The following is a 25,449-nucleotide window of genomic DNA, read 5'->3' as shown; positions in this document are numbered from 1 at the left end:
TACATTTATATTACTCAGTGGTTTGCTGAATGTTTTTGGAGGAAATGTAATTGTACTTACAGACAACTCTTGCTACTACTGCAACAAAACTAAATAGTATTGTCATTCTAATCTTGCAATCTTTGCTTTATGAGGCACAATATTCTGTAATAATATGGACAGAGCAGAGATGACATCACAGAGCCAGATTGAAAACTTTAATGTTCCTCATTTTCCCGCCTATCCCTGCCTGTAGGCCCTGGAAACATTTTACATCAAAGTGATTCTTTATTAATCTCTCTTACTCAGTATTTCCTTGCTCCTCGCTTATATATTCCAGACTGACACTGACATTTGTAACCATCGTTTTCTTTGCAGCCTCTCTTTGTGACACACTTTCCATATTATGGCGTAATATGTCCCAAGCTGCATTAATCATCAGCCTTAGCTCATTGGTGATGCTGTGTGCATCCTCTGGCCTGTGGCAGATTCCACGGTCTAACAGCAGCAGTGGTTAAAAAACAGGCTCTACCCAGCTGACACGCGCTGGTCAGAGGGAAGACGGAGGCAAAGACAACCCTGAGGCATGGACACACAACATAGCATGTACACAGAAACACACACACTATTACATGGTTTGTGGAGGGAAAACTTTAGAAATCATACAGATGACATCAGCAAATGCTCAGAACAGTGGTGAAGTATTTGCAGCTTATTACGAGGCATGATAATTACCTTGACTGCGTGACAAAGAATCCCCATTAAAGTGAAAGAAAATAATTTCTTCTGAATCAAATGAAAGAACCAATGTTATCCCGGATCTTCAGCCATGCTTGCAGATGTCCACCAGAGTATTTCAATAAATCATTATTTGAGGCTTTTGGAGCAAAGTAAACAGTAATGCTCTGGGCTAATGTTGCGTGGTGTCTGTGTTTGCCAGACTCATTTATCAGTCCCATCATTTTATATTTTGCCTGCAGATGGGTCAAAGCCAAAGTTTTGGACAAAGTTTGTCCCATATTGGTGAAGTTACTCATCATCCATAACATTAATATAGAATGACACACACTTGCCAGAGACCTAGCATTTTAATTTCAGTCTGTGATCCGCAGCCTACCTATAGTCAAAGTTTCTGTATGATGTTGCTCATTGTGAACTGCACAACATATTTTTTGCAAGATGAAAGTTATTGAACTGGACTGTTTCATCACAGATGTTCCCATTAGCCAGATATAATGTTGTGATATATTATGTCTTAAGATTTGGCAGACAAGTGGGTACACCGAACTTAAAATCTTGCCTCTTCTTTAAAATGTAATGATTGCCCTTTAATTACCATCAACTAAACGGGATGCCATCAAGCCTCTTGTATTACCCCTTTACTGTCACACACACCAGTAAGTGGCCACGGGTGTGTCACTATTTTATGTTTTTATTTTGAGAATTCTAGCAATTACATTAACTCAAAAACTGTGTTTGAAAAGCAGGTTAAAAGTGATTCAAAACTGCATTTGCATATATATCTTTTTGGTAGGACCAGAGATCTGCAGCCTGCTCAGCAGCTCTCTGACATTTTTCCTCATTTCTCTCTGTTTCCAGTCTTTCCCTGCAGAGCTTGTTTACTGTAAACTGTCCTCAACAGTGTCCTCTGGCAGCAGAAAACACTGCAGCTTTACCAAGTGTGGGAAGTGTGGGGATATCTAGAATACAATCAGCCTAAACCGATCCAAAGAAAAAAATGCTTATTTTTTGGATTAACATCACAGATCGCAGCATTTAGTATTAAAACTGGATCCAAGAGCAGAACACAGAACTTAGATATAAAGCACTTTTAAGGGTTTTACTCGAAATAAAGTTCTTAGTGGATGATGGGAATGAGGGGGAGCAGCAGCAGCACTGATGGTGGAGAGGGTTAGGGAGCTGGGCTGGGTATGGCAGCAGGGTGCTGGCAGGTTGCCGCTGAGGTGATTCAAACATGAAGACAAAAGGCCGGACATGGCACAAAAACGGGGGCAACCGGAGAACTGGATCTGAGGTGCAGGAAATGAGAAGTTCAAAAACCACACCAAAAAACTGGAATAAAAACTAGGAACTGGCCATGAGGCTGAGCCACTGAAGCAGATTGAACAGTCTGGCAAAGAGTTAAGGGAGGAACCGGGGGGGTTTTAATGCAGCAGCAGGCTTAATGAGATGATGAGTCGCAGGTGTGCAGGTGAACTGGTGGGAATCAGGAAGCCACGCCCAGCAGGACAAACACACACACACACACACAGACAAAACACAGGGAAGGAGGGCGGAAACAGCCTCACTGTGACACAGATGAAAATCACTGAGTTTCAAAGTACATTAATTGCCTACGTGAGCTGTATGTTACAGCTGCAGCTGCAACCATGTTGGTGTTCAGGGCCAAATCAGCATCTAAGTTCCAGTTGTTTTTAGAACCACCTGCACCTGAACGTTTCACCTCAGACAGCATCTTTGCTTCGTGTCTCACGTGCCACGTTTTGACGTGGGTGGGGTTCGGTTGGAAAAAAGGGGCAGTGACATACTTACGTGCACCAGTCCGGATTGATCAACATTGTGAACAATGTGAATTGTTTGGTTAGTGCCAGTTAAATCTGATTAAACCACACCCACACAGTTCCTGATGAAGCAGATGAGTTAAACATCTTAAATGATACCAAAACGTGTTAGTCCAATCTTTAAACTCATTTTGAGACGAATATTTAATCTTTCATAGAGCTACTTAAGATCATGAGGGGCCTGAGTATCTCTTAAACAAACCTCATGTTTTGACCATTGCCTCTGTGTGTCTGTCATAACTTGGCCAAAGCTTTGTTCAAAGACTGTTCTAATCTAAGTAGTAGGTCTGTAGGCTGAGTGCTCTGAGTTCAAAACAGTGCCAGTAAAATGAAAAGAAATCATTTAAGCTAGACCAACAAAAGGCAAGTGTGGGAGTTTTGGCTGAACATGATAGAAAAATATGCCAATACAGATAACACAAAGGCTGAATAATTTAGCTTAGGTAAATCCTTAGCTTAACAAACTATCAAAAGAGTGATGGCTTATACTTTGGTTTAGAACATGCTGTACACTATAGGTCTAGCAGACCTAATCGGCTTTTAGTCAAAAAAAACAAGCATATTTACTGTTACAGTTTAACATGTGACCTGCTTTTGCCACTATTTTCTATAGCGTAGATAGTGTACACAGCTTCACCTGTGCTTGCTGTCTCGCCTCTATCATTGGATCCAAACTCTGAAGACATCCCCCCCCAGTTTGGTAGAAGAAACACAGACTTTTATGAGGCAAGAAAGTGTCACGTGATTTACTGGGGAAAGTAAAATAGAGGAAGTGGGATTTTTTTTCTTGAAGATTTTTTGGATTTAGACAGAATACAGTGGAGGGAGCTCCCCTGACTGTGGAGGTTAAAGTTATTCCACCTTAGATTGAGTTGCCACAGGGAACAGGCAGCTAAACCCAAAGTAGCAAGTCGAGTACAGAATGTGAGCTAGACATGTAAGACTGGACCATGACCTTGTGAATCCTTTTACAAACTCAAACCTCTGCTCTTGCATTTTAAATGTGATGCAGGCAGGTGTTACAGCAGCTAGGAGGAAAGAGGAGGAGGAGGAGGAGAGAAGATTTGAGATACCACATCTAACCTACACAACCTTAAAATAGGGCATCAGCCTCAGGCTACGACATGGGCTAACATCTTATTAGATTATTGGATTGTTACATAAATAGGTACTTGCCCACATGAATCTATGAGTATGCACAATAACAGCACTAAACAAACCTGACCTATCTTAGTATGGCCCTAGGAATCAGTGAATTAAAAATCGCCTCACCCCAAGCTGTTTTCTTCATGGTGCTAACAGCACATATTTACCTTCATGAATGCAATAATAGAGCTAACATGCCTCGACTGGTCAGGAGTTACATTTTGTTACATTTATGTGAATTATAGTCTGCAAAGAGGATTCATTTATACTAACATTTTTTGTTATTTTTCTGATAGTTTATCTTCAGTGACACTACTGTTAAGCTGTCAAAATCCTGTGTGACTAATTATTTTCCTGCTGTTACAAGCTTAGATACTATGCTATTAGCATTATTTCTCTCTCTCCTTTTTGAGAAATTAAAATATAATATGGTTTCAATGGTTGGCCTGGTCTCTGGATTAGGAAGAATTTCCAGACATGAGTGGAATCAGTCTGGTGGACACTGACAATTTCACACCTCCTTTTTATAGATCGTTTCTAAGGGATAAAAAACAAACTCAAAACTGGACGGAAGATGAAAACTAAACAGTGGTGACAGTCTTTTCTTTGCCACACATATACTGGAAGCTATTTCCCCTCACTTCAGCTTTCATATATGCGTGATCTTCACATATCCCTATGAAATTTGTATCCTTGGGGACTCGACTTTAACCTGACCCCCCTCTTGAAATAGCCTTTGCGTCCCATAGGGCCTGGCTGATGTGCACACCATCCGGAAAGCCGCATGGAAGCTGTGTTTCGTTCAGCTGTGTGGGAGCTATATGGAAACATATACAGTTTGCATTATGCATTGTGTAAATCAGGAGTATTGGAGGCTGCTTTAGCAAGGAAATGGTCCCTGTATTCTGTGACTGTCACTTTTCCTTAAGGAATGCATACATGAAGGTGGCACAGAGAGTTGTACTCATGCACACATGAATGAACTTAAAGAACGTGAGCGTGAGCACAGATGGGCATACTGACAAGCTTAGTCACTCACTCATCATCCAGTGACTCACTCACTAACAGTCAATCTGTACCATGTTTAAGAATAGAATTTGTACAGACTCAAATTAACTTATCTTACAGAATGACATATTTCTTGTTCAAATGACAACCAGTTGCAAATGGGCTGCTTGAAACAAAGCATAAATGCAGCAAGATGACAATCTAATCCCAGTCCATAGTTTTTACTCCAGATTCTGAGTTCATATAATTCATCATCATCATCATATAATTACAATAGGTGTCAATGCCAGTGCCTCTGTCAGGGACCAAATTAATAAATAAACTGTTATTGTTGATAGGTGTAAAGATTAAGGCTCTTGTTTTCCACCATACTAAACCTATTACATAAAATTTGAAAATGTGTACATGTCAGGTAAAGTAAAGTTTTATTTTGAAAGTGCATCAGATGCTTGTATGTCTCCAGTTTAAACAGTGAAGTGAATCTTTGCTTAAACAGTTTGCAGCCTCATGCTGTATACATAGTCTAGCACCTCCTCTGCCAGCTGCTGTGGACAATCAGACAGAACCAGCTACAGAATTCTCAATCAACCATCTGCAGTATAGTCGGAGCAAAGGAGGGTGTAAGAGCCTCAGAGCGCTGAGCAAAGGGGGAGAAGGCCTGACAAGACAAGCAAACAGTGCAGCAAACTGATGGGAGGCAGCTGGGATTAACAACGCAGAGCTGGTAGAACAAAACCAAATGCTCTTCTAAACTTGGGGCCTCCCAAGACAGGCGAGAAAGCGAGAATCAGAGAAAGCTTTACCTAAACAGTGCAGAGGCAAGACCCCATTTTACAGTGTTTTGACAGGTGATAAAGTAGTGCTGTGAGATGATTTCTTCAGGTAGAAAAAAGTGGATATAGAGTGCATATGGTCAAAGTGAGCCAAGGTTGTGCACCACTTGCAATTTGAAAAAAAAGTTGAAAATTAGCTTAAGAAAGAAAGAATAAACTGTTTTGATTCTCCAAATATATTTGTTATGAGTCCTTAAACTCTCTGTGTGTCTGTTCTTTGCAACAAGAGTGACAAAAACTCTAAATGTCCTTGGTTTCTGGTTTCATTTAGCAATTGCACTTTTAATGACTCACTCACTGAGTCACTTCTTGTACTCATTGACACACTCAAATTCTTTGACATTGGACATATTCAGTCACTCTAAAACATTCGAAATATAAGACCCTGAAAACACGTCAGTTATAAAAGAGAGTTATTATGTTATGATATTTAGTATTTAACAGGAGGCTCAAGAGATCTCTGCCTCCCCCTCACAGAAAACATGTAGATGACTAATCTGATAGTGTGCACAGGTTTGCCAGACCATGAGCTATATTAAATACATGAGACACTTGCATGGCTCATATGGCGACATTTTAATGTTGGCTGTAGTGAAATGTCATCTTACTGATGAAAGAGGCCAGATCTCTACCCTGTGGATGTGTTTGCAAGTGAAGAGGACAGCAGATTTAGAACTGGTTCAAAGCCAGCTGAACCATATGTGACCTGTTGGCCTTTTTTCGCTGTGATTTTATACTGTATCATCATCGCGGTGCTCTGTGCAGAGCTGGAGAGGCGAGAGAAACTGTCCACAAACTAATGTACATAGCTGAGAAGAAATCTTTATTCAGCTCTATTTCAGTCAGAGTCAATAGAGTCAGAAATGCAGCAAGCAGGAAGAATCTTCAAGACCAAGTTCATTATGATCAGAACGAGAGGCTTCGCTATTTATGGGACATCAAAGGTAGATGAGGGAAGGTATTGATGTGAAACTGTGTGGGGCGCTGCAGCCTGAGGATAACAACATCGACTCCTCTCCCAGGGATCCTGCTGTTCATGTCTTGGAATAGACAGGGGGGGAACAGAGAGGGCAACCTAGTATTGCAAAAGAAGGGCGATGGTCTCATAACAATACTCATCCATCCATGGGATCACATTCTACCACAACGTTGCCAGCGTTGGCAGAGTGTATCTGTGAATGTTAGTCACGTTTGCATTTGTTGAATCCAAATGTAACCGGACCCTGGAGGAAGTCCACATTCTGTGTGGAAAGCGGCAGCTGGTCAAAGATTTCTTCAACTGAAATGCTTTCCTCTGTAAATATGAAACAGAAATAAACTGGCAAATGTTGATTTTTAAATTAAAAACCTGTCAAAACATCTTAGTTTAAAAAGTTACATTTGATTTGATTGTTGCACTATTCAAATACTTTTACACTTCTCTGACAAATTTGCAAACAAGAGTTATAACATGATAATCCGTCACTGTCAGGGTCAAACAAAGCTGCTCAGTGAGTTGGTTTAATCTTTGAATTAAAATTGAAAATTGATTTTAATTTTGAGATGGAAAATGCACACACAACCAGTGCAGACTGTAATAAGACACACAAGACAACATTGACAACATTTGAGTACAAAATAACTAATTCAACAACACATTCTCAAGCCAAAGTTGACACATAGTCTATGAACAGCTGGTTTACCAGAGCTGCTACTTTAAAAACAGCTGTCTGCATCTGGAAACAACGCTAATGAGAATGGTGAGAGTGACCAAAAACACGTCATGTTGCAGGTCATAAACCCAAAACAATGAACTGAAAAACCCTGAAATGCTCAGTAGATCTGAAGAGAAATGCTTTGTCACAATGAAAACTAGTAGTTTTGAAAATAACTCATTTTTATTTCCCACATGAGCTATATGAATGAATCAGTTGGAGGCCATGACATCTTGTTTTCGAGCAGCCACCCACTGCTGCATGACGAGCTGTTATCTAAGGTTTCAAAATCTGAATTTAAGTAATGGACAAACCTTTCACAGGTGAATGCCATTTATTAAAACCACAAGGATGTTATTAGAAAGATTTTATTCTGATGGCACCACTGTGTGCCCATAGTGTTTTATTATTCCCCTGGCCTCACAACACATCCCTGTTAGTGAGCATCTCTAGCACAGAGGAGGCAGACACGCAGGTCAAGGACAGTTATTTATATTGTGAGCATATCCAATTAAGTCAACATGTCAACCTGAAACCGTCTGCAGCTAATGGGCTTCCATCAGCATGAAAGATGGCTTGATAAATATCAAAGCCGAGGACTGACAAGAGAGGAGACAGCTTGATATTAATGATAATACAAGAGTTCATTTAGATGGAGATGTTTTGGTGCACGGATCAGATATGCATGGATCAAAGCGTTAACATGGTATACTTGAAAAATTATCAAGCTGTGTTTACTCGTGATAATGATCTCTCCCCAGAGAATATTGAGAGTTTAGATAATCAATATACTGCAGTCACTGTGGGTCTCACAGGGCCAACAAATGGGACCTGCTTTCTGTTGCTCGTAGTCATACTGCTGTAAAAACTGCTACAACAAACGTCACTTCCTCTGCATTAAGCCTCTGATGTCAGTCCTCATTTACTCACTATAGGATTATTAAACCTATAGCACAGAACCTCAAGAGGATTTTTTGCTTCAGAAAGAAAATGTTCATAACTGTCTGAAGTTCTGACATTTTCATTTGGTGCTCTGTTTAAGCTTTTTCAACAAGGTTTATTCCATTTTCTGTCAGTGTTTGTGTGCAGTGATGTATGGGAACATATGCACAAACACTAACCCTACCAATGTTTTTATCTCCAACCATCAATTTTAAAAAGCACTGTAAACTGCAACCTCCAACTCCTCAGAAAGAAAGTCCTGAGCGTATTTTCTTAATCCATTAACCTGTGAAATTGGCTGTGGGGGATGATGAAGAGCTCCTCTGAGACACTCTGCCCCTATGGCTTAACTAAAACCTCTTCTGGATTGTTTCATCCAAATAGAGGCACTCAATCTTAAAGACAGTTTGGTCAAAAGTGATGCAGTACACTGACTACAAGCGTAGGTCACAGATAAGTGCTATAGATACACTTTTACAGAGCAGAGCTGTCAAAATGATGTGGAACTGATACCTGAATCATTTTATCCTCTTTGGACATCTCATAAAAACCAAAACAGAGCCACATCAGTGAGGTGTACAGCCTTTCTAGAAATGTAATGTTTTGGTACTCAGAGAAAAATGCTGCGTGGAGTGGAGAGAGAAAAGAAGGTGAAAAGGGAGTGAATATGTACAAAAGTAAACTCTCCGATTCTCAGTCATTTTAAAAGAACTTTAAAGTACTTATTAGAGACCCTTTAGATAGAAGTACCCTCATTTAGCCAGTCACTACTGATTTTGTTACATTTTGTTAGCTGTCGTCATTCTGTGGTAGTTAGCTAACTAATTAAGCTAACATTAGCTCCAGGAGTTGGTTTGAGATGGGGACTTTTTAATGTTTCCAACTTTGAGCTTTGAACGTGGTAAAAGGAGTCTCAAATGTTCACTTGATGGCTAATGTTATAATATAATGGGAGTCATTCCTATGTTCCCCAGATTCATATGTCACATAATGGGAACATGAAAATTGGTTCTTATGTTCCCCCATTCTACATATGTGCTCTCCCAATGTCTTATGTTTCCATAAGACATCCATGTTTTCTATATGACACATAATGGGAATCTGAAAAAGATGTTCCTCAGCTCTTTATTCGCTTAATAAGACATGGGCAATTGTGGGAACAAATGTGGGAACTTGGGGTTGTATGCTTGCCAGTGCTGCTGTATCATTGCTCTCAATATATTAGACCTACGCTTGAGGGAACTTACACAATGGGTTAGAGTTGTTGGATATATGTAGCTGTTTTGTCAAATTTGACCCAATTTATGTGTTAGCTGAATACTGAACTGGGAAACACAGGGAACTTTAGACCCTGAGAACATAGATATGCTCTTCTTAAAATCTGACAGCATTCATGACTGACCTCCTCACACAGTGGATAGTAGTCATGAATAGGGCTTTTTTGAAAAACAAAACAAAACATGTAGCAAACTCCTCTCCCTGGGGTAATGCTCAGTTACTGCTGACATGCTAATGGTGTAACATACATTACTGTATAAAAACCCATTTTAATGGTTACACTTTTTATGTTGTGTGTTTGGTTTTGGGAAGACTAAAAGAAGACACTGTCATCCAAACTGTCAAGTATGGTGTTAAGCTATGATTGAACAACCACTGTTCAGGGGAGGGGGTTTAGCTAACGGTCAAGAAAAGAGAGAATGAACCCACAAACACCCTGCTCGTAGGATTCCTAAAGGTTTCACCCAAGGCTGTTCATCAATGTCAGTGACACTAACAATGTCTCTATGAAACTAACACTCTGTCATCTCCATAGGGAAAGATGGAAAAGTGGAGATTCCGGCTGAGATCTCTCTAAAGCACCTGAATGTATCGCTCTCTTTCAGCAGGACCATCGAGCCTCCTGGGCTCTTTCAGACGCCACCGGGTTGGTTGATTGATTCCACCCTCACAGATTAATCTAGATATTGACTGTGTGCAGTGTGAGTGTGTCTGAGGGAGAGAGAGACAGTGTCTGATAGAGACAGAGCCAGTGGGCTTGGTGATCTACTGCCTGTTTAGATCCTCATTTCCCAGGGTTCATAGCTCTCTTCCATCAACCCGCAGGCAGGGAGCCAAGCCTTTGCTCTTTCCTCCACGGTGGTCTAATTCATCCTCACTTAGGAAAGGTAAAGGCAGCCTCTGTCTGCCTCAACAGGTCCAAAGGCAACTCATTTTTATCACTTCACTTTGATCTGCGCTCTCTGTTTTTCTTATCTTTGATTTATTATGTGGATTGTGTGATGTTGCTCTTTTTTTATGCTTCATGCACACGGCAGAAAAAGGAAAAGGGAGCTTCACTCTGACGAATTTCCTTCAGCAAAAAGGTTAAATAGGCAAAAATGAAGCCAAGAGAAGAAAGCAACCTTATTACAAGAGACGTGCAGCCACCCACATCCAAGCAGGCATAAATACGCACAGAATACACAGGCAAGATTGGACACAGTTGCACTCCTACACACACAGTGTCAAACTCTCCCAATTGAAAGCAGATCGGGTCCTAATTCAGCCAGATTTAAATAAAATGTTTGTCTTTCTTCAAAGCAGATGGTAATGAAGGACGCTTTTTTTTTTTTTTGGGAAGTCGCTGCACTCTGTTCAGGTAGGTGCAGCTGGAGCAGGTGTGCGTTAGTGAAACAGGCCAGGGGCTTGATGCAGATTTGCAGTTCATTATGTCCAGCTGTGCATTTGTAGCTCTGACAGACCTGAACTGCAGTGACACCTCACTGACACACACAGATGGCCGTCCACAGCTGATGACAAATTTGGCCGGATTTAGTGAAGGGGGTGGGGGGTTGGGGTGGGGTGGTAATGACACGTTTTAATGTTGGGAGGAAAACCCTGGCTTGTTGCACAGACAACTGCTTAAATGACTGACCCCAGACTTGCTTTTGATCTTTCTCACATAAGGAGTTCTGTGTTGAAAAGCCCAGGTTTTAATAAAATATATCAACAGAAAGGAGTTGACAGTGGTTGTGTATTGCCTTGCCAATAATTGTTTGCACAATTTATTAGCTTATTGATGAGTTCAGAGAAAATGCTATTAAACTTAATGCCCTGGAAATGGGAAATGACTCCTTTGGGGAGGGCAGCAGTCTGCATGCATTTACTGATTCAAGTACATCCATACTATTTATAGAGCTGTCAAATTCACTTCTTTGAATGAAACATCAAAAAGTGTATAATTTGGTACCATCTCTGTCTGAGAAACTATAACGGCAGCAACAGTAACAGTCAGAATTCAGACAGTATGCAGCCACAAAATGGCTACAGGATGCGTTTGTGTATCCTTGCAAAATAAGTAGTGCTTTGGGTCTTTTGGCAGTGATATGATTACTTTTTTCAGTAATGAGAAGTGTAAGGGATTACAATTGTAGTATACAGGATGTTTTATGTATGTTTTTGTCTTTTTGGAATGTCTGAGGGTTTCCAGATACTTTCACTTTTTACGAGTTTCCTACGTCTGAGTTAGCCCTTGGGGTTTATGTTTAGGATAAGAGTTAAGAATGTGACCCCCAGACTAGTAGGGGTTAAAGGTGAGGGTTTCCTCTCACCCATCTTCTTCTTCTTGACAGTGAAGGCATTGATTAAGGTCCAGATGTCTCCTATGAACCATGTAAACAACCAATGTATATATACTGGTGTTTAGAGCTGTTAGGTAGAGAGATCCATATTGGCTCGGATCCTCTCACAGGCTACTGCAGTGCTTGTCCGATGCTGAACTACTTTGTAATAAACTTCTATATACAAGTAAGTCAGTGTCAGCGGAGATCTTCTCTTCATCATCTTCACATCAACATCACCATCAAATATACCACACAATCTTACTAATATCAGTAACATTTTGGAGCTCTGGCTTGTTTGCCCTCTAACCGCAAGGACTTCTTAAACTAGGGTTCAGACAACAGGATTCAAATACATGACTGTGTTCTGTTTCGTTCCCAAATCAGGGTTCAGTTCACCGAAATCAGTTCAAAAAGGCTGAAGTATGAAAAATATACTAGGCTAGAGAAGGGTCAAGAATACAAGAAACAAGGTTGTAACCATGAGGAATACACAATAGGAAAACAGTTGGATGGCCAGACACAGGGTGCTGAGTCAAACTGGCACAAAAGGGAGGAAACGCAGAGACTATATAATCTAGGGGGAGGGCAGACAATTAGACACAGGTGAAACACATTAGGGAGGAGCAGGTAATCACATGGGAGGGAAACACATGAGGGCAGGAAGTGCAGCATCTGAAACGAGACAAGAAGTGAGTATTTCAAAATAAAACAGGAAACACTGGGACTAAATGAACATGACCTCACACAGCAGGATGGGATGTGACAGCACTGGTGGTAGATAAAGCTCTCTGAAAAGCAAAGAAACACATTGCCTAGTAACACCAAAATGATCATATTTACATATAGTGTTTTTGTATTTGACTAACTAGCTTCATCGCTAACAAGACAGTAAGTTTTCATTCATTCAAGAAATGCATTTGAGGCGACTGCAATCAGTTCTGTATCTCTTGTAGATCAATGAGGAGTAAATTTATACTCAGGCTGCGCACCATTAGGCCTTAATAAAATTGGGTGGTACAACACAGCTAATATCTTCCAGCCTTTTGAACTCTGGTCTCCAATGCCTAATTGATCAGTACTGACAAGACCAGTTTGAGATTGGTCAGCACACAAAATTTTGAGTCAAAGACCCGGGCTGTGCTTATGATGAAGCATACTCTGAACATAAGACAAATGAGGACAATCTTTTGAAAGTGTTCTGCAAAAACTCACAACAGCAGTTGTAGCTGAACTACTATCTTTTTTAGGAGACCGGAGGGAAGAACATTACGATAATCTATTGCCTGCTGGTGATAAAAATGTACATTAGTCTCTCACTGTTCTCTGGAGAGAGAAATTATCTGACCTTGTTGTATTTCAAAGGTGGAATGAAGCAGTGGCCTCATTTCTAATGCACTGCACAAATTTAAGGTGAAACCGCCCACGTTCTTATGACTGATGCTTCTGGACAAAGTTGTGACCCATTCATTTGGTAGCTAATAATAATAATAATGATGACGATAATGATAAAGATGATAATAATAATAATCAAAATGTGAATTGATGGAATATGCTTTATCGGGCAAAAGTCAGGCCACAGTTGTGAAATGCTCCCAACCATGTAGACTCTTCAATCGGTATAATTAGAGAGTTGTTGTATGCCACATTAGAGGCTTTGGTGACAAATGACTTAACGAGCTACACAGGGAGTCCTAATTATTCTGCAATTAGAAATGTAATTATGGGTTGCTCCAATGGCTTCCTTGCTAGCTGGCTAGCAGTGTGAGGAAGCACAGACAGAGTGAGCATCAAATTTAACCGCCAACTAATCTGTCACACATGGAAAGGTAGACAGGCCTCCGATCACAGCCCCACTATTTAAACTTGTGGGTTGAATTGGACGGAGTTAATGCGCCGAGGCCTGTAATCCATCACTACCAAGCTCAACTGGATTTAAAAAGCGCAAAACTGCCCCTTTAGACAGCTAAAACAAGTCCACCTACAGTATACTCAGTAATCAAACTACTGCTGTCTTAACCTGTTGAGCTGGAGTTGTGAAGTCATGATCTAGAGACCGGAGGCAGAGGTAATGGGTTGTAATTGGATTCCTCTCAGCCTTTTAGTGTTGAGCAAATTTACTGTAGGCACTACGTGATGAGCATCAGTCTGCTAAATGTTAATCCCATTGACTCATATACTGTTAATGGAGTCATGGAGGTCTGGAGAAAGTCAAGAACCATACAATAGGCTGTTATTACACCTCAAACCAATTTCATTATGTCAGAATGGGGTCAGAATCTGGTGATGTTTATCTGTCCTACAGCAACAATTTATTCACTCAGTACAAGCTAAATGTTTTGGCTTCACTGACATGAAAATTCCAAATCATCCACTGTGTTGGGACACTTAATGTAAATAAAATATGAGGTCACCAATGGGACCTAACAGTTGGTGCAGCTGTAATGAGTCTAAAACCTCTTTACTTGCTGTATGTGCCATCTGTTCTGAAGTTCAGCACTCCACACAACTTTAATAAGCAGGATCTACTTGCACCATGTTGACATTTATCCAACTCAACAGTGACAGTGATAAACCAGAGAGAATTCAGTTCAGTCACAGCAACACCCACCTCCTCAGCAGTGCTATTACAGCTGAGTTTTTCACTCTTTGGGGAAAAAATGTCAAAGGGTGTAATTAGGCTATAGTGCTCTTGTGAGGATCACTGTTAACAGACTTTGTTGTAAAATACATGAAATACTTGATATCAGTAACTGCTTTTGGACTTTTTTTTGTAACTGCACATTTTTTATCCTCCGTTCAGACATTTGCACAGATCTGGTGCAGAGTATCTAAGGTCACGGGTGTGATGCACGTTTGTGATACCACGTTGATCCCTGAGGGATATAATTCATCTTTTCAGCAGGGGTAGCAGTGTAGGATCAGGTGCACAACGGTGACCTTGGAGCTGATGTAGTTTCTTTGCCTTGCTTAGGGATATCGCTGGGTAGTATGTACGGACCATATGTTTAATGTCATTGTATTTGTATGTTTCTATGCTCACACACTTTAATCATATCATTTTATATGGTGGTCAGTATAAACTTTCAGTGGTTTTAGATTGAGCTTCCACTTGTGACATTGTGAGAATGGTCCTGCCTCACAGGAAATGAGCTACAAAATAAGTGAGCATATTGTTCGGCGTTTCAGGGTTGGTGTGCGTGTATGCCATGCTCGCAGGCAGTGTTGGGACCCATGCACTACAGTACCATGTTGTAGTAATAAGGCGCCCGTGCCAGTGATGACAGATGACGGCTAAGAGGGTATAGCTCTACTAACCCCACCCTGAGCTCTGGATGACCTGCCAGCCTCACTCTGCCTTTAACTGTTCCAAGGCTCAGCCCCCGTCGGAGGCTTTGGCTTGAATTTTAAATTGGTGACCAAACTACACAGCCGAGTTCAGATGCACTGTGAATGTCCAAGGCAATGTTTGTGCATGTCATGCCTCTCAAAAGAAGGTTTATTACAAATCTTTACATATTCATGAACAAGGTTAAAGGTTTGGAGGCATTAAAATGTTAATATCTTAAAGGAATTTTTAGGAAATAAATAAATAAACTTTCGCTTTTTTTGCTGAGAGTTAAATGAGATGACTGATAGCACTCACATTCATATTTCACATTCAGTAGGTATAAAGCCACAGCCAGTTAGCTCAAGTTAGCATAGCTGTTTCCACTCTTTATGCTATGCTACAGTAAGTATCTAGCTATTTCACATGAGAGTGGTATTGAACTACTCCTTTAAGAATAGGATTCCTTTGTCATTCTCTCATAGTGGGTCAAGGACAAGCTCATTTCAATAATTCTTTGATCGCATCTTCTGTAAGTGGGAGGAAACACAACTGGAAAAGAATCTTGACTCCAACACATCTGGGATCAGACTTTTAATTGGACTTAAATTCACATAAATAACATTGGTTCATATATATTTTGTATATTATACAACTTTATATAATATATATTTCCCCCTATGATTTACATTCCTCTCTGGCTAAAATTATATCTATGGAAACTGGAAGCCTTGCATGAAAGCAAAGCAGCTCTTTTTGTGCTGTTTATCAAGGTCCAAATGCCAAAAGGAGAGGAGCGTTTTTCTCTTGAGTCGTAAAAAATAAATTTCCCAAGTTACACAAACAGAAAAGCAAAAAGGAGAATCTATTGCATTGTCTCTAGGGTATTACACTGCACTACAAGGAGTGGGTAGCTATTGAAAATCATTCACTGTATATATTTTACTGTATTGACTTGTGACACAAAGAAAGAAAGAGCACTGCAAACGATCTGATATGCATGGCAATGAACATTTCTTGTCATGGTTTCTTTTTTTTTTCTTTTTTCTTTTGGGAAAAAAAGAGAGAATATGTTTGACTCGAGATAAGAAACCTCATCGTGAAGATAAGGAAAGAGTTATGAACCTGCAGCAAGGTCACGTAATCATGCAGTGACCCAGCCAAGCACATTTGCACAGATGAGTTGAGCTTGTCAGTCCGGATCACGAGTCAACACGCGGCTGTTTCGATCCCTACAACCGACATTATCCAACAAGATGGGTGGATGTCTGGAAGTCAGGTAACATTCACTAATCTCCCTGACAGAAGAAATAACCGTAACCCTCTCATACTGGAGCTCCTGTTGGGGTTAACTTTGACAATCAGACAATCAAAACCTCAATCAAATAATCATGATGGACGCGTCACCCAGTCGCCCTAAAAGAACACTGCAGGTTGAGAGGTGCACTGAGAGGCCACGACATCACTGGATCTTTGTTTGGACTTGTCAATAAGAAACCAAGGTTACTATCAAATGATTGAAAGCAGTGTGTGTTTGCCAGGTACGCCTGTTTTTTAAAGTCACGCAAATCATAGCCTGTCACTACAAATGTTACATGACATTCAACATCGAGTACATACCTGGTGACGTGTAAAGAGAGAAAAAAATGGCTGTGAGTTTGTCAGATCTAACCAGATGGTATGAAAACATCTTTTTCCAACACAACTTTATCACAATCCCTCTGCACTTCTTCTGCCACACAACCTCTTCAATCTGAATACACTATGATACATATTTGATTGTCTGAATCAGAGCCACAACCTGAATATCAAACCAGAGAGAAACTGCCACCCACACTAGGCCTTCAAATTCCAAATAATAAGAAAACAATGGATCCAGCCACAGCTGTTATTTGAGAAGCAATGGGTGACACAAAAAGAAAGAAAGAAAAAATATTTGAGGTTAAGTCGGTTGTGAGCGAATGTTCAGGTGAGTCTGCATCTGATGAACACGAGATCTTGTGAACTTGAGAGAGCTACGTAAATCACCCAGTGGACTGTTGTGGGATCCTACAATGTATCATGCATTTATCACGACAAGGCCAACCTAAACGAAACATGACGTGTGTTGGTGCGCGCGTGTGTATGTGTGTGTGCGTGTGTGTTAACAAATCACAGAGGAGAACACAATCATGCCATGACATTGCGACAGACAGCAAGTTAAAGTGTTAACCCTCTCCTTCCCTGAAATAGTCAAAAACAGAGTGAACTTCTTTGTTAAACAGCTATTAGTTTATCGTCATTTTATCGTGATAAAAATCACATAAACATCATCACAATTGTATCCCTTTTCTAAAGAAGATTTACTATATGCTATCGAAAAGACCAATGGGGAGGGAAAGTCACTGGTTGTGTTCAAAGCACAGAGAAAAAAACTTTACAACTTTACAGCAGAGACTTCTGTCTTATTGCAAAGTGCTTTAAGTGACCAAATTAGGTGTTTGCAAAACAAAAAAATAGCTCGAACAGTTTTTTATTGCAATAAACAATTGTATAGTTAATATTTGGCAACCATCATTAACAACTGATCATAAATTATTTTGTAAAAAATGACTGAACACAACCAGCAGTAGTGCTAGTCATCTCTTTCTCTCCCCATTGTGACCCTGCCACTCAACTATTCAAATACTCATAGAGGGGAAATAGTGTTAATTAAAAAGTGCATGAATATGTTGAGATTAATATTAAAAGTAAACCATCCTTTTTTGTCATAAATAACACTTTTTCCTCTAGTATTCAATAAACCTCTTATTATACAAGTCGAGTAGTCACATGATGCAAATCTATACCCCCCTGTGACCTTGTTAATTATCCGGGAGCAACGTTAACACTTCCTGAAACTTGGAAGCTGCTTGGGTCAGATCTAGGAGGAAGACCAAGGAAAAGACTTTAGCAACAATCACACACAGCGACTGAGGGTGCAACATATGAACAGTGACACTGGAGGATTTATGACGCACCTTGTTGTGACGTAACCAAGTCCATTGCTTGCATGTATTTGCGTTAGTGAGATGCTCACACAGTAAAAACTCAAGGAAAACACATTCACATTGAACAAAATAAATGTTCTGAGACATGCTTGTTCACTTTATAACTCTTGCCAAAGAAGCAACTTTTCCATTAACTGTTAATTAAGATCATTTCATCAAATATAAAATTTGATCATTTGACAAGAGCTTGATGTGACATTTCATATTAATATGTCTGTAGTCACCAGATTCTTTTTTGCTGCCTATGTTTTTGCGGTTTTAATCAACACCAGTGGAGGCATTTAGTAATGACACTGTTCACATGTTGTACTTCAAACTCTAAATGGCTGACGAGACTATTCCCTTCTTGGTCTTCTGCCTAGGGTCAAACCAAGAGAAAAAAAAAAAATCAAAAAGGAAGACCTTAAATGGTCAAGAAAACCAGGAGTCCAGCCCTGCCCAATGACGGACCAAAGCTCTCTTCCTCAGTGACTCCAGGGCATTGGATGACGTCCGCTGACATTTACAGTCAAGAGACCTTGTTCCCATTCACTGATGGATTTTCAAAGCGTTGGATGGCTACAAACTAACAGGACTGACATTTTTTTCCAGACTTGTGTGCATAATTCCATCACTTTCTAAATCTGTAAAAAAGTAACTAGTCTGCTCATAATGAAGATTAGAGCAAGACTCAAGTCACACCGTCTTTCAGCTTCCAGTCAACCTTTCAGTCACCGGGCCTGAGTGGACTCTGTTAGGCCATCTGGCAGGCCCCTTTTCTCAGTGGCAGGTTTTCATCCCGGTCAAGTACGGCGACTCTTGCCGGCACAGGCCCATCTGCTGCTGTTGCTGCTCTTGAAGATCCGAGGCCACACCATCGACAAAGTCGGGGACGGGTAGCCCTGAGAGTATCATGACTGACTTGTTCCAGATCATGAAAGTGGGTACCACGGGCAGGAGGAAGGAGATTTCGAAGGTGTGAATGTGCTGGGAGTTCATGGCGTCGTAGAAGGACAGCGAATTGTTGTCATAGTCCAGAAGGACGCCCAGCCGCCTCAGCTGCAGGCTCGCCTCCACCAGCATCTCCTTGCCGTCGTGGCGCACCATAAAGTTGTTATTGCAGCGCGAGAACACCCATGAGGATGAGTTCTTGCCGCTCCATTCGTTTTTCGGGGCTGATTTGTAAGCCACGCCAATGGCATACCTGCAGGGAGGGAACATTTTGGAATGCATTAGTGATGTGAAAGTAGTGTCCTCCTTAATGACTTTACTTGCACAGTCAAGCTACCTCATGCTGAGGACACACAAGATAGGCACGGGCCCTTTGGGTCTTTCCTGCATGAAGAGGTCTACTTCAGAGCCAATTAGTGAAAAGAATATAATTAGGATAAGAGTATACTCTGTGTGTGAGGAGTGTGTGTCTGGTGTGTGAATGTGTGTGTGTGGGTTTGCATAACAGCCTAGATTTAAACTCCCTACAGAAAAATATTTCAGTTTACCAAACCCTCCTTGCAGGCTTATATAATTCGCTCGTGTGTGCGTGTGTGTTTCTCACCATGTGGACGCTCCCAGCAGCACTTCCCAGTAGTGGCACCCGCTGTCAATGAAGACATTACCAGCTGCTCCATAGGAGCCCGTGCCGCTGAAACGCTCCGGGGTGTGGCTCTTCTTCAGCGAGCTCTCGTCCTTCTCCATGGTCAGGCAGTCGTTGGACAGACGAAGCTTCTTGTGGGCCGTCTTTGGGTCCAACTTGAAGGGTTGACCTGGAGAGAGACAGAATTTTGTGCTTTAAAGGATCTGGAACTGTGATAATGATAATGATAATGATCACAAATACATCATTATCACTAACATCATTACCACCATAATGTTTTTTGGCAAAATAGTACCTCTATCTAAAAATCACAGTTTCCAAAGTGCCTTCCTGAAAGGCATAAAAACTGTAACATGATGCAACATACATGGAGCAGAAGAAAAATACTACAAACAAATAAAATATCAAACTGATATCAGTAAAAGCAAGGGTGATAAAAATCCCTGCATCCTCTTAACATAATACCCGTAAATCATGTTTATCATGTTATAGAATATTTGCTGTTTTCCTCATTTATGTCTGAACATGAGAAACTTATAGCACATAGGAGGGCAGAGGAGGTCATTGTGCAAATATTTTGTTTTAGTCTATTAAATACTCCACTAAGTTCACCAGCTAGTCGCTAACTGGTCAGCTCAGCATCACTGAATGGCCTGTGAATAACATGCCAATTTTCTTAAGTCATTTCACATGTTATTGCTACACATTTTTTGCTTTTGTGTGTCAGTTCATGCCATGTCAATTCTCTACTAACCCCCCTAACCCTTAACATCAGGGTTAAATGACCTGAGAAGCCTAAAATGTGTAGTAGATGATTTGCGAAATGTCCTTGAAAGTGACGTGCCATTTATACACAATCCCACGAGATCAATTAGAACTTGTCTGTGATTTGCTGCTGGGCGAGTAGTACACAGTCAGCTGTCTTGCTGTGTTTGAAAATGCTGTGTAGAGAGAAGGGGAACTGCAGAGCTGGGTGATTTTTTTTCTGTGGGTCTGACCCTGTGAGCCCTTTCACATTACACACAGTGATTTGATTGTTAGTCAATATAAATATATGGACAAGTTAATCTTTAAGAATTCACACACATCTGAGATTGAACGTACAAATGATCTCAACCACAGCCTCATTTGTTTACATTTATTTTTTTACCTACCAAGGTGATAAAATGTCAATTTATGTGTAAAACTAACAAACAAACCAAAAAAAAAAACTATTGCTATTTTGGGTTTAATCACTCAGTATTGTCAAGCTCACAAATGCAGACGGTGCAATAAGATCAGAAGGCAAAAGAGCTGAGAGTAAGAATGAAAATTAGAGCACGATTTTAACTTGGAGCGGCCAGCAAAAGAAGAAAATAAATAGAAAGTGGGGTGGGAAGTGCTAGCAGAGAACTCACAGGGAGAGACAGAAGAGAAGAATGTTTGAAATACAAGGGCGAGAGACTAAACTTCAAAGCTGCTCACAGCCTTTGGTGAAAACATTTCATAACAGTGGAGGAAGCCACCCGGCATTCTCCTCCGTGCCTCCCATCACACAGACTCGGAAATTAGGCTGAAGGAAATAGCCTTCACTTCCACTGCACTAGGTAGCGGTCAGGGCCATTCGGAGGAAATGCTGCTATCCGGTTGCAACAATTCAATTTGCAATGACACCAGTAATTTGGGTGTAATGGGTGGAAAATTGAGAGCGGGTGAAACTAGGTGAGTGGCATAGAGAAAGAGAGAGGGAGAGAGAGGAGTTAAGGAGTGAGGATGAGAGGAGAAGTTGAGGGGGTAATTTGAGGCTGAAGATTCAGCAGTAGATCCTCTCTCTACCTCTGTGTGTGTGTGTGTGTGTGTGTGTGTGTGTGTGTGTGTGTGTGTGTGTGTGTGTGTGTGGAGGCTTCATGGAGGTCAGCCACGTCCATTCCAGACCTGACATTTAACTCTGACACCTCTCATCTCATCTCTCAGCCTCCCTGAGCCTCCCACGGCTTAATGAGCAACACAATGAGGACCCCCGACTCCTCCTCCTCCTCCTCCTCCTCCTCCTCCCCTCTCTCTATCTGTCCTTCCCTTCATCTCTTTTCCCCCATTCTCTCATTCTCATCCCCTCTATCCTCTCCCCTCTCTCTCACACACTCTCCTCCAATAATCCGTGTGGTGAGTGTGTGTTACCGCATGTGGATATGAGACGACGAGGCCAGTGTGCTGCTGGCAGCCAATTACATTAATGCGCTCTCTTCTTTGAACTGCTTATCGCTGCCAGCACAGCCATTTCCAAACACTGGGGCTCTGTCATGCCTTTCCAGGGGATGACTCCTGAGAGGCCGGGCTAGGCCTGAGGTTGTGGAAGGGGAAAACATGTGACAGCAGAGGACAAGCAGACGCACACACATAGCATCGACTCTGGGCCTACACACAAGCAGACGTACAGTAAGAGGCCAAGTGGAAATGCATATCACTAACATGCATAATAAGCTTGGGTTTAAATGATGAATTCTTCGTATGTGAGAATAAATGTGTGTGTACATAAGGCTGGCAGGATGCTTCAAACGTAACTGAGGTTTTTCACAGGCAAAATGGCAGGTGTAACACCAAAACAAACTGTTGCATTTGGCTTCAGTTGCCACAGTTCCGTCAGGTTGCCAAACCAAACAGCTCCAAATTCTCACACAACCTGCTGCGCATCGTCGCCAGCAGCTGGTCAGCAGGTCAACACTTTCATGTCATGCTGAGAATCATTTATTTGCATACATCCGCTGCTGAACCTCCTTCATGTTGCAGAGTTGCCATGAAATGAATAGACCCAAAGTCACAGTGTTGGTATTTGCTGGCAGCGCTCGGAAAACATGCCAAATTTGATTTCTTCTGGAGTGCTGATGCTGCTCGCCTGAAGGTGTAAAGAACCAGTGTGGAGTTACACATTAGGAAAAAGACCAATTCAAAATAAAAAGTAGATGCTTACATCTAAGAAAGTTCAGAAGCTGGATTTTTTACATGAGTTGCCTACCGAAGCAACGCACACATTAAAGGAAAAACAGTGATGACACTGATTGTTACTAATGAGAATCATCTTGCCTACACACACGTCCTCTGCTGTCAGATTCTATATCACAAAAAAATAAAGACAGGCAGCACAAATGAACAGTAAATCCCACAGACTGGATTTATTAGCAGTGTGTGATTCATCTGCAGTAATACACTAGTAATTAGAGATGTCTCCAACTGTCTGCAGAGGTGATAACTGCTCTCTGTTCCCACTGCGTTGAAGCTGCACATTGTTTCGGACTGGGAAGTCTTTAATGGAAAACTTGTACAACACCGAGAAAGAAACAGCATTGAAGAAAGAAAAAAGAGGAGAGAAATAAAAGGGGGCTACTGTTGAGGGAGCATTTTTAAAAAGCAATTTCATTCCAACTTCATTCTGTCGGGTCCTCGCTGAAATACTTGCAGTGGGATAGCATCTCGGTAATCGACTTTATTTCAATTCAGTCAATTTCACTCACGCTACTTTCTTTTTCCTGGCTCACATTTTTGCTGAGGGATAGATTGAGCTGCCTCTGTAATGAGGGAGATAGGAAAAAAAGAGCCATTTTACTGCATAACTAAACAATTACTGCAGTAGAAACACTAGCATCAGGGACACAGAGCGCTCTCCTGACACATCAGTGGTCTAATACAACCTTATATCTTTTCACAGGTTTCCACATCCCTGTTGAACTTTGCAAATCATTCTGTTTCATTAAGATGCATGGCTGCATGCCAATCGGCTTCTAATTGACTGATCCATATGTTTCACATCCTGTCTCCTCACCTCGTGCTGGGCAATTTTTGGCTTTTTCTACTGAACTTTTACAAAAGCTGAAAATGTCTTTGTGTAGTAAAGAGCAAAGACAAACAGCAGTGCCTGATCTTCTCAACTTCACCCTTTAATGAACTCAGCAGAGTCTTCAGAGACCAGTGCTAGAAAAATAAGGCTTCTGGGTCTGCTTAGAATTTCAGTGTGATTAGGAAGCCATTTTGGAAAGAAAGTTTCTGAAATGGTTTAAGTAAAAGCATGTGGAAGACTTTTCCCCCAACAGGAGTCACTGTGAGTACCAGTAAATGTGCGCGTAAAGTGTAATTATTCATTCATTCCTCAAACTCCTGTCTTAATGATACAGGTCTTCTTTACTCCTGCATCAGTGCACTTAATGTACTGAAGAAAAAGTCAAAAAATGCATCAAAAGGGTTTGAAAGGATCATCGATCGATATCAAGGCTCGGCGAGGTGCTGAGTGCTCTGCCTTTCACAGCAGCTCACATTCAGTCTGTTGTCTGTCTTGGAGAGGAAAAACAACAACGAAAAAACATCCCCCAAAACTCCAGCCAACTGGCATTTTAACACAATCCCTATCTCCCCTCCACCTGCTGACATTTTCACCTGCTCAGTGAATGAAGGACGGTGCTTTGAGCAAGTGAACACGTCATAAAACTCTTTGCTGTCAAGTCAAAAAGACAAAACACTCTGATATATTTCTATTTAAATGTTAAATATCAGCTCTAACTGGCTCGCTAACTGCTGTCCATTTTCATTATGAGACCCAATTTTTGCATCAGTGACAAAGCTGAAATACTGTATGCAGTGTTGTAAAATTAACTCTCTTATATCCCATCATTGATGGAGTAAGGTTCAAGTTCATTGCGCTGTATACTCTGCTAATGAGAAAAGCTGATTGGGGTGTAGGATCACACATGTCCATCTTGACAGTTTTAATGAAGAAATATATTTATAGTACAGTTGGTCACAAGGCCAGTGCCATTAATTCTATGAGATAGCTAGATATCAGAAACAAAGACAATGTCAGAAATGCAATACTGAATGCATATTTGCTGTACTGCAGAGCTACAGATTTAAATTTGAAAGGAAAAGGCTGCAGTTGGCCTGCCAACAAATCCCATGAAAAGACCAAAACCAAAAATGTTTTAGTCCGTCTCACAATACTTTCCTGCTTCCCTGTCGGTAGTAGTCAGCCCCAACCACATAAAGAGGTGACAAATATGTTGTTTCATTTTTGAATAGGGTTCTGTCATTTTCAACAACAACTGGTCAAGGAAACATTCAGATCCAGTTTGTCTTTTCTCTCCTTTTTTGTTCACACTAGAGACAGACAAGAAATATGAGAGAAGAGCCAAGGGTCTGACATGCATCAAATATCTCCCACCAGGGCATTCTAATTATGAGGTATACATCCTATACCACTACTCCACAGGGACGCCCCTCTCCTCTTCTTTTTCTATCCTCCTTTCACCTCTTTCTCCTCCTCCAACCCCCAACTCCCTTCTCCTCTCATCTCCTCCTGCCTTGCCTCCTCCTCACCTCCTACTGTTTACTTTAGGGGCCGTGTGGTAGCTTGAGGCCTGTCACCAGAGATGCATGCTGGTAAATATTATTGCAGGTTCTTTAACAGGAAGTAAAGAGGTACCCCCCTGGGGCACCTCGACATGTGATATTTTCAGCCTGGATTTTGGCTGCTTACTCAGCGTAGAGGCTGGGATCTGAAAAATACACACACATACACACACACACACACACACACACACACACACACACACACTATACATACATCCACACATACATATACACACACTCTCAGGGGTGGTTGCTGACTCCTGCTTCGTACACATAATATGGACGCCCAGAATACTACTAGGCGAATGACAAACATTATGAAATCAACGGTCCAGTGTTTGACTGTCAGCCCGGTGGCTGCCG

At 41.2% G+C, this 25,449-nt stretch overlaps 1 protein-coding gene across 1 annotated transcript; it reads right to left on the bottom strand.

Moving 5' to 3' along the window:
- Positions 1-15,690: 15,690 nt before the first annotated feature.
- LOC108887622 (probable E3 ubiquitin-protein ligase MID2) lies at positions 15,691-20,045 on the bottom strand. The gene is made up of 2 exons (XM_018683076.2): positions 19,675-20,045; positions 15,691-19,323 (listed from the first exon to the last, which is right to left on the bottom strand). The coding sequence occupies exons 1-2, from the start codon at positions 19,812-19,814 to the stop codon at positions 18,900-18,902; spliced, it is 564 nt and encodes a 187-aa protein (XP_018538592.1). The 5' UTR covers positions 19,815-20,045; the 3' UTR covers positions 15,691-18,899.
- Positions 20,046-25,449: the final 5,404 nt, after the last annotated feature.

This window comes from Lates calcarifer, unplaced genomic scaffold (genome assembly GCF_001640805.2).
Source record: "Lates calcarifer isolate ASB-BC8 unplaced genomic scaffold, TLL_Latcal_v3 _unitig_1251_quiver_1432, whole genome shotgun sequence".
Lineage (NCBI taxonomy): Eukaryota > Metazoa > Chordata > Actinopteri > Centropomidae > Lates > Lates calcarifer.
The sequence above is the reverse complement of the archived record's forward strand: the minus strand, read 5'-3'. Positions and strand labels throughout refer to the sequence as shown.

Excerpts from the sequence above, each read along its gene's own strand:
- LOC108887622 (XM_018683076.2), bottom strand. The coding sequence starts at position 19,814 with ATGGAGAAGGACGAGAGCTCGCTGAAGAAGAGCCACACCCCGGAGCGT. Across the intron at positions 19,324-19,674 it reads CTGCTGGGAGCGTCCACATG|GTATGCCATTGGCGTGGCTT; the intron begins GTGAGAAACACA and ends CCCTCCCTGCAG.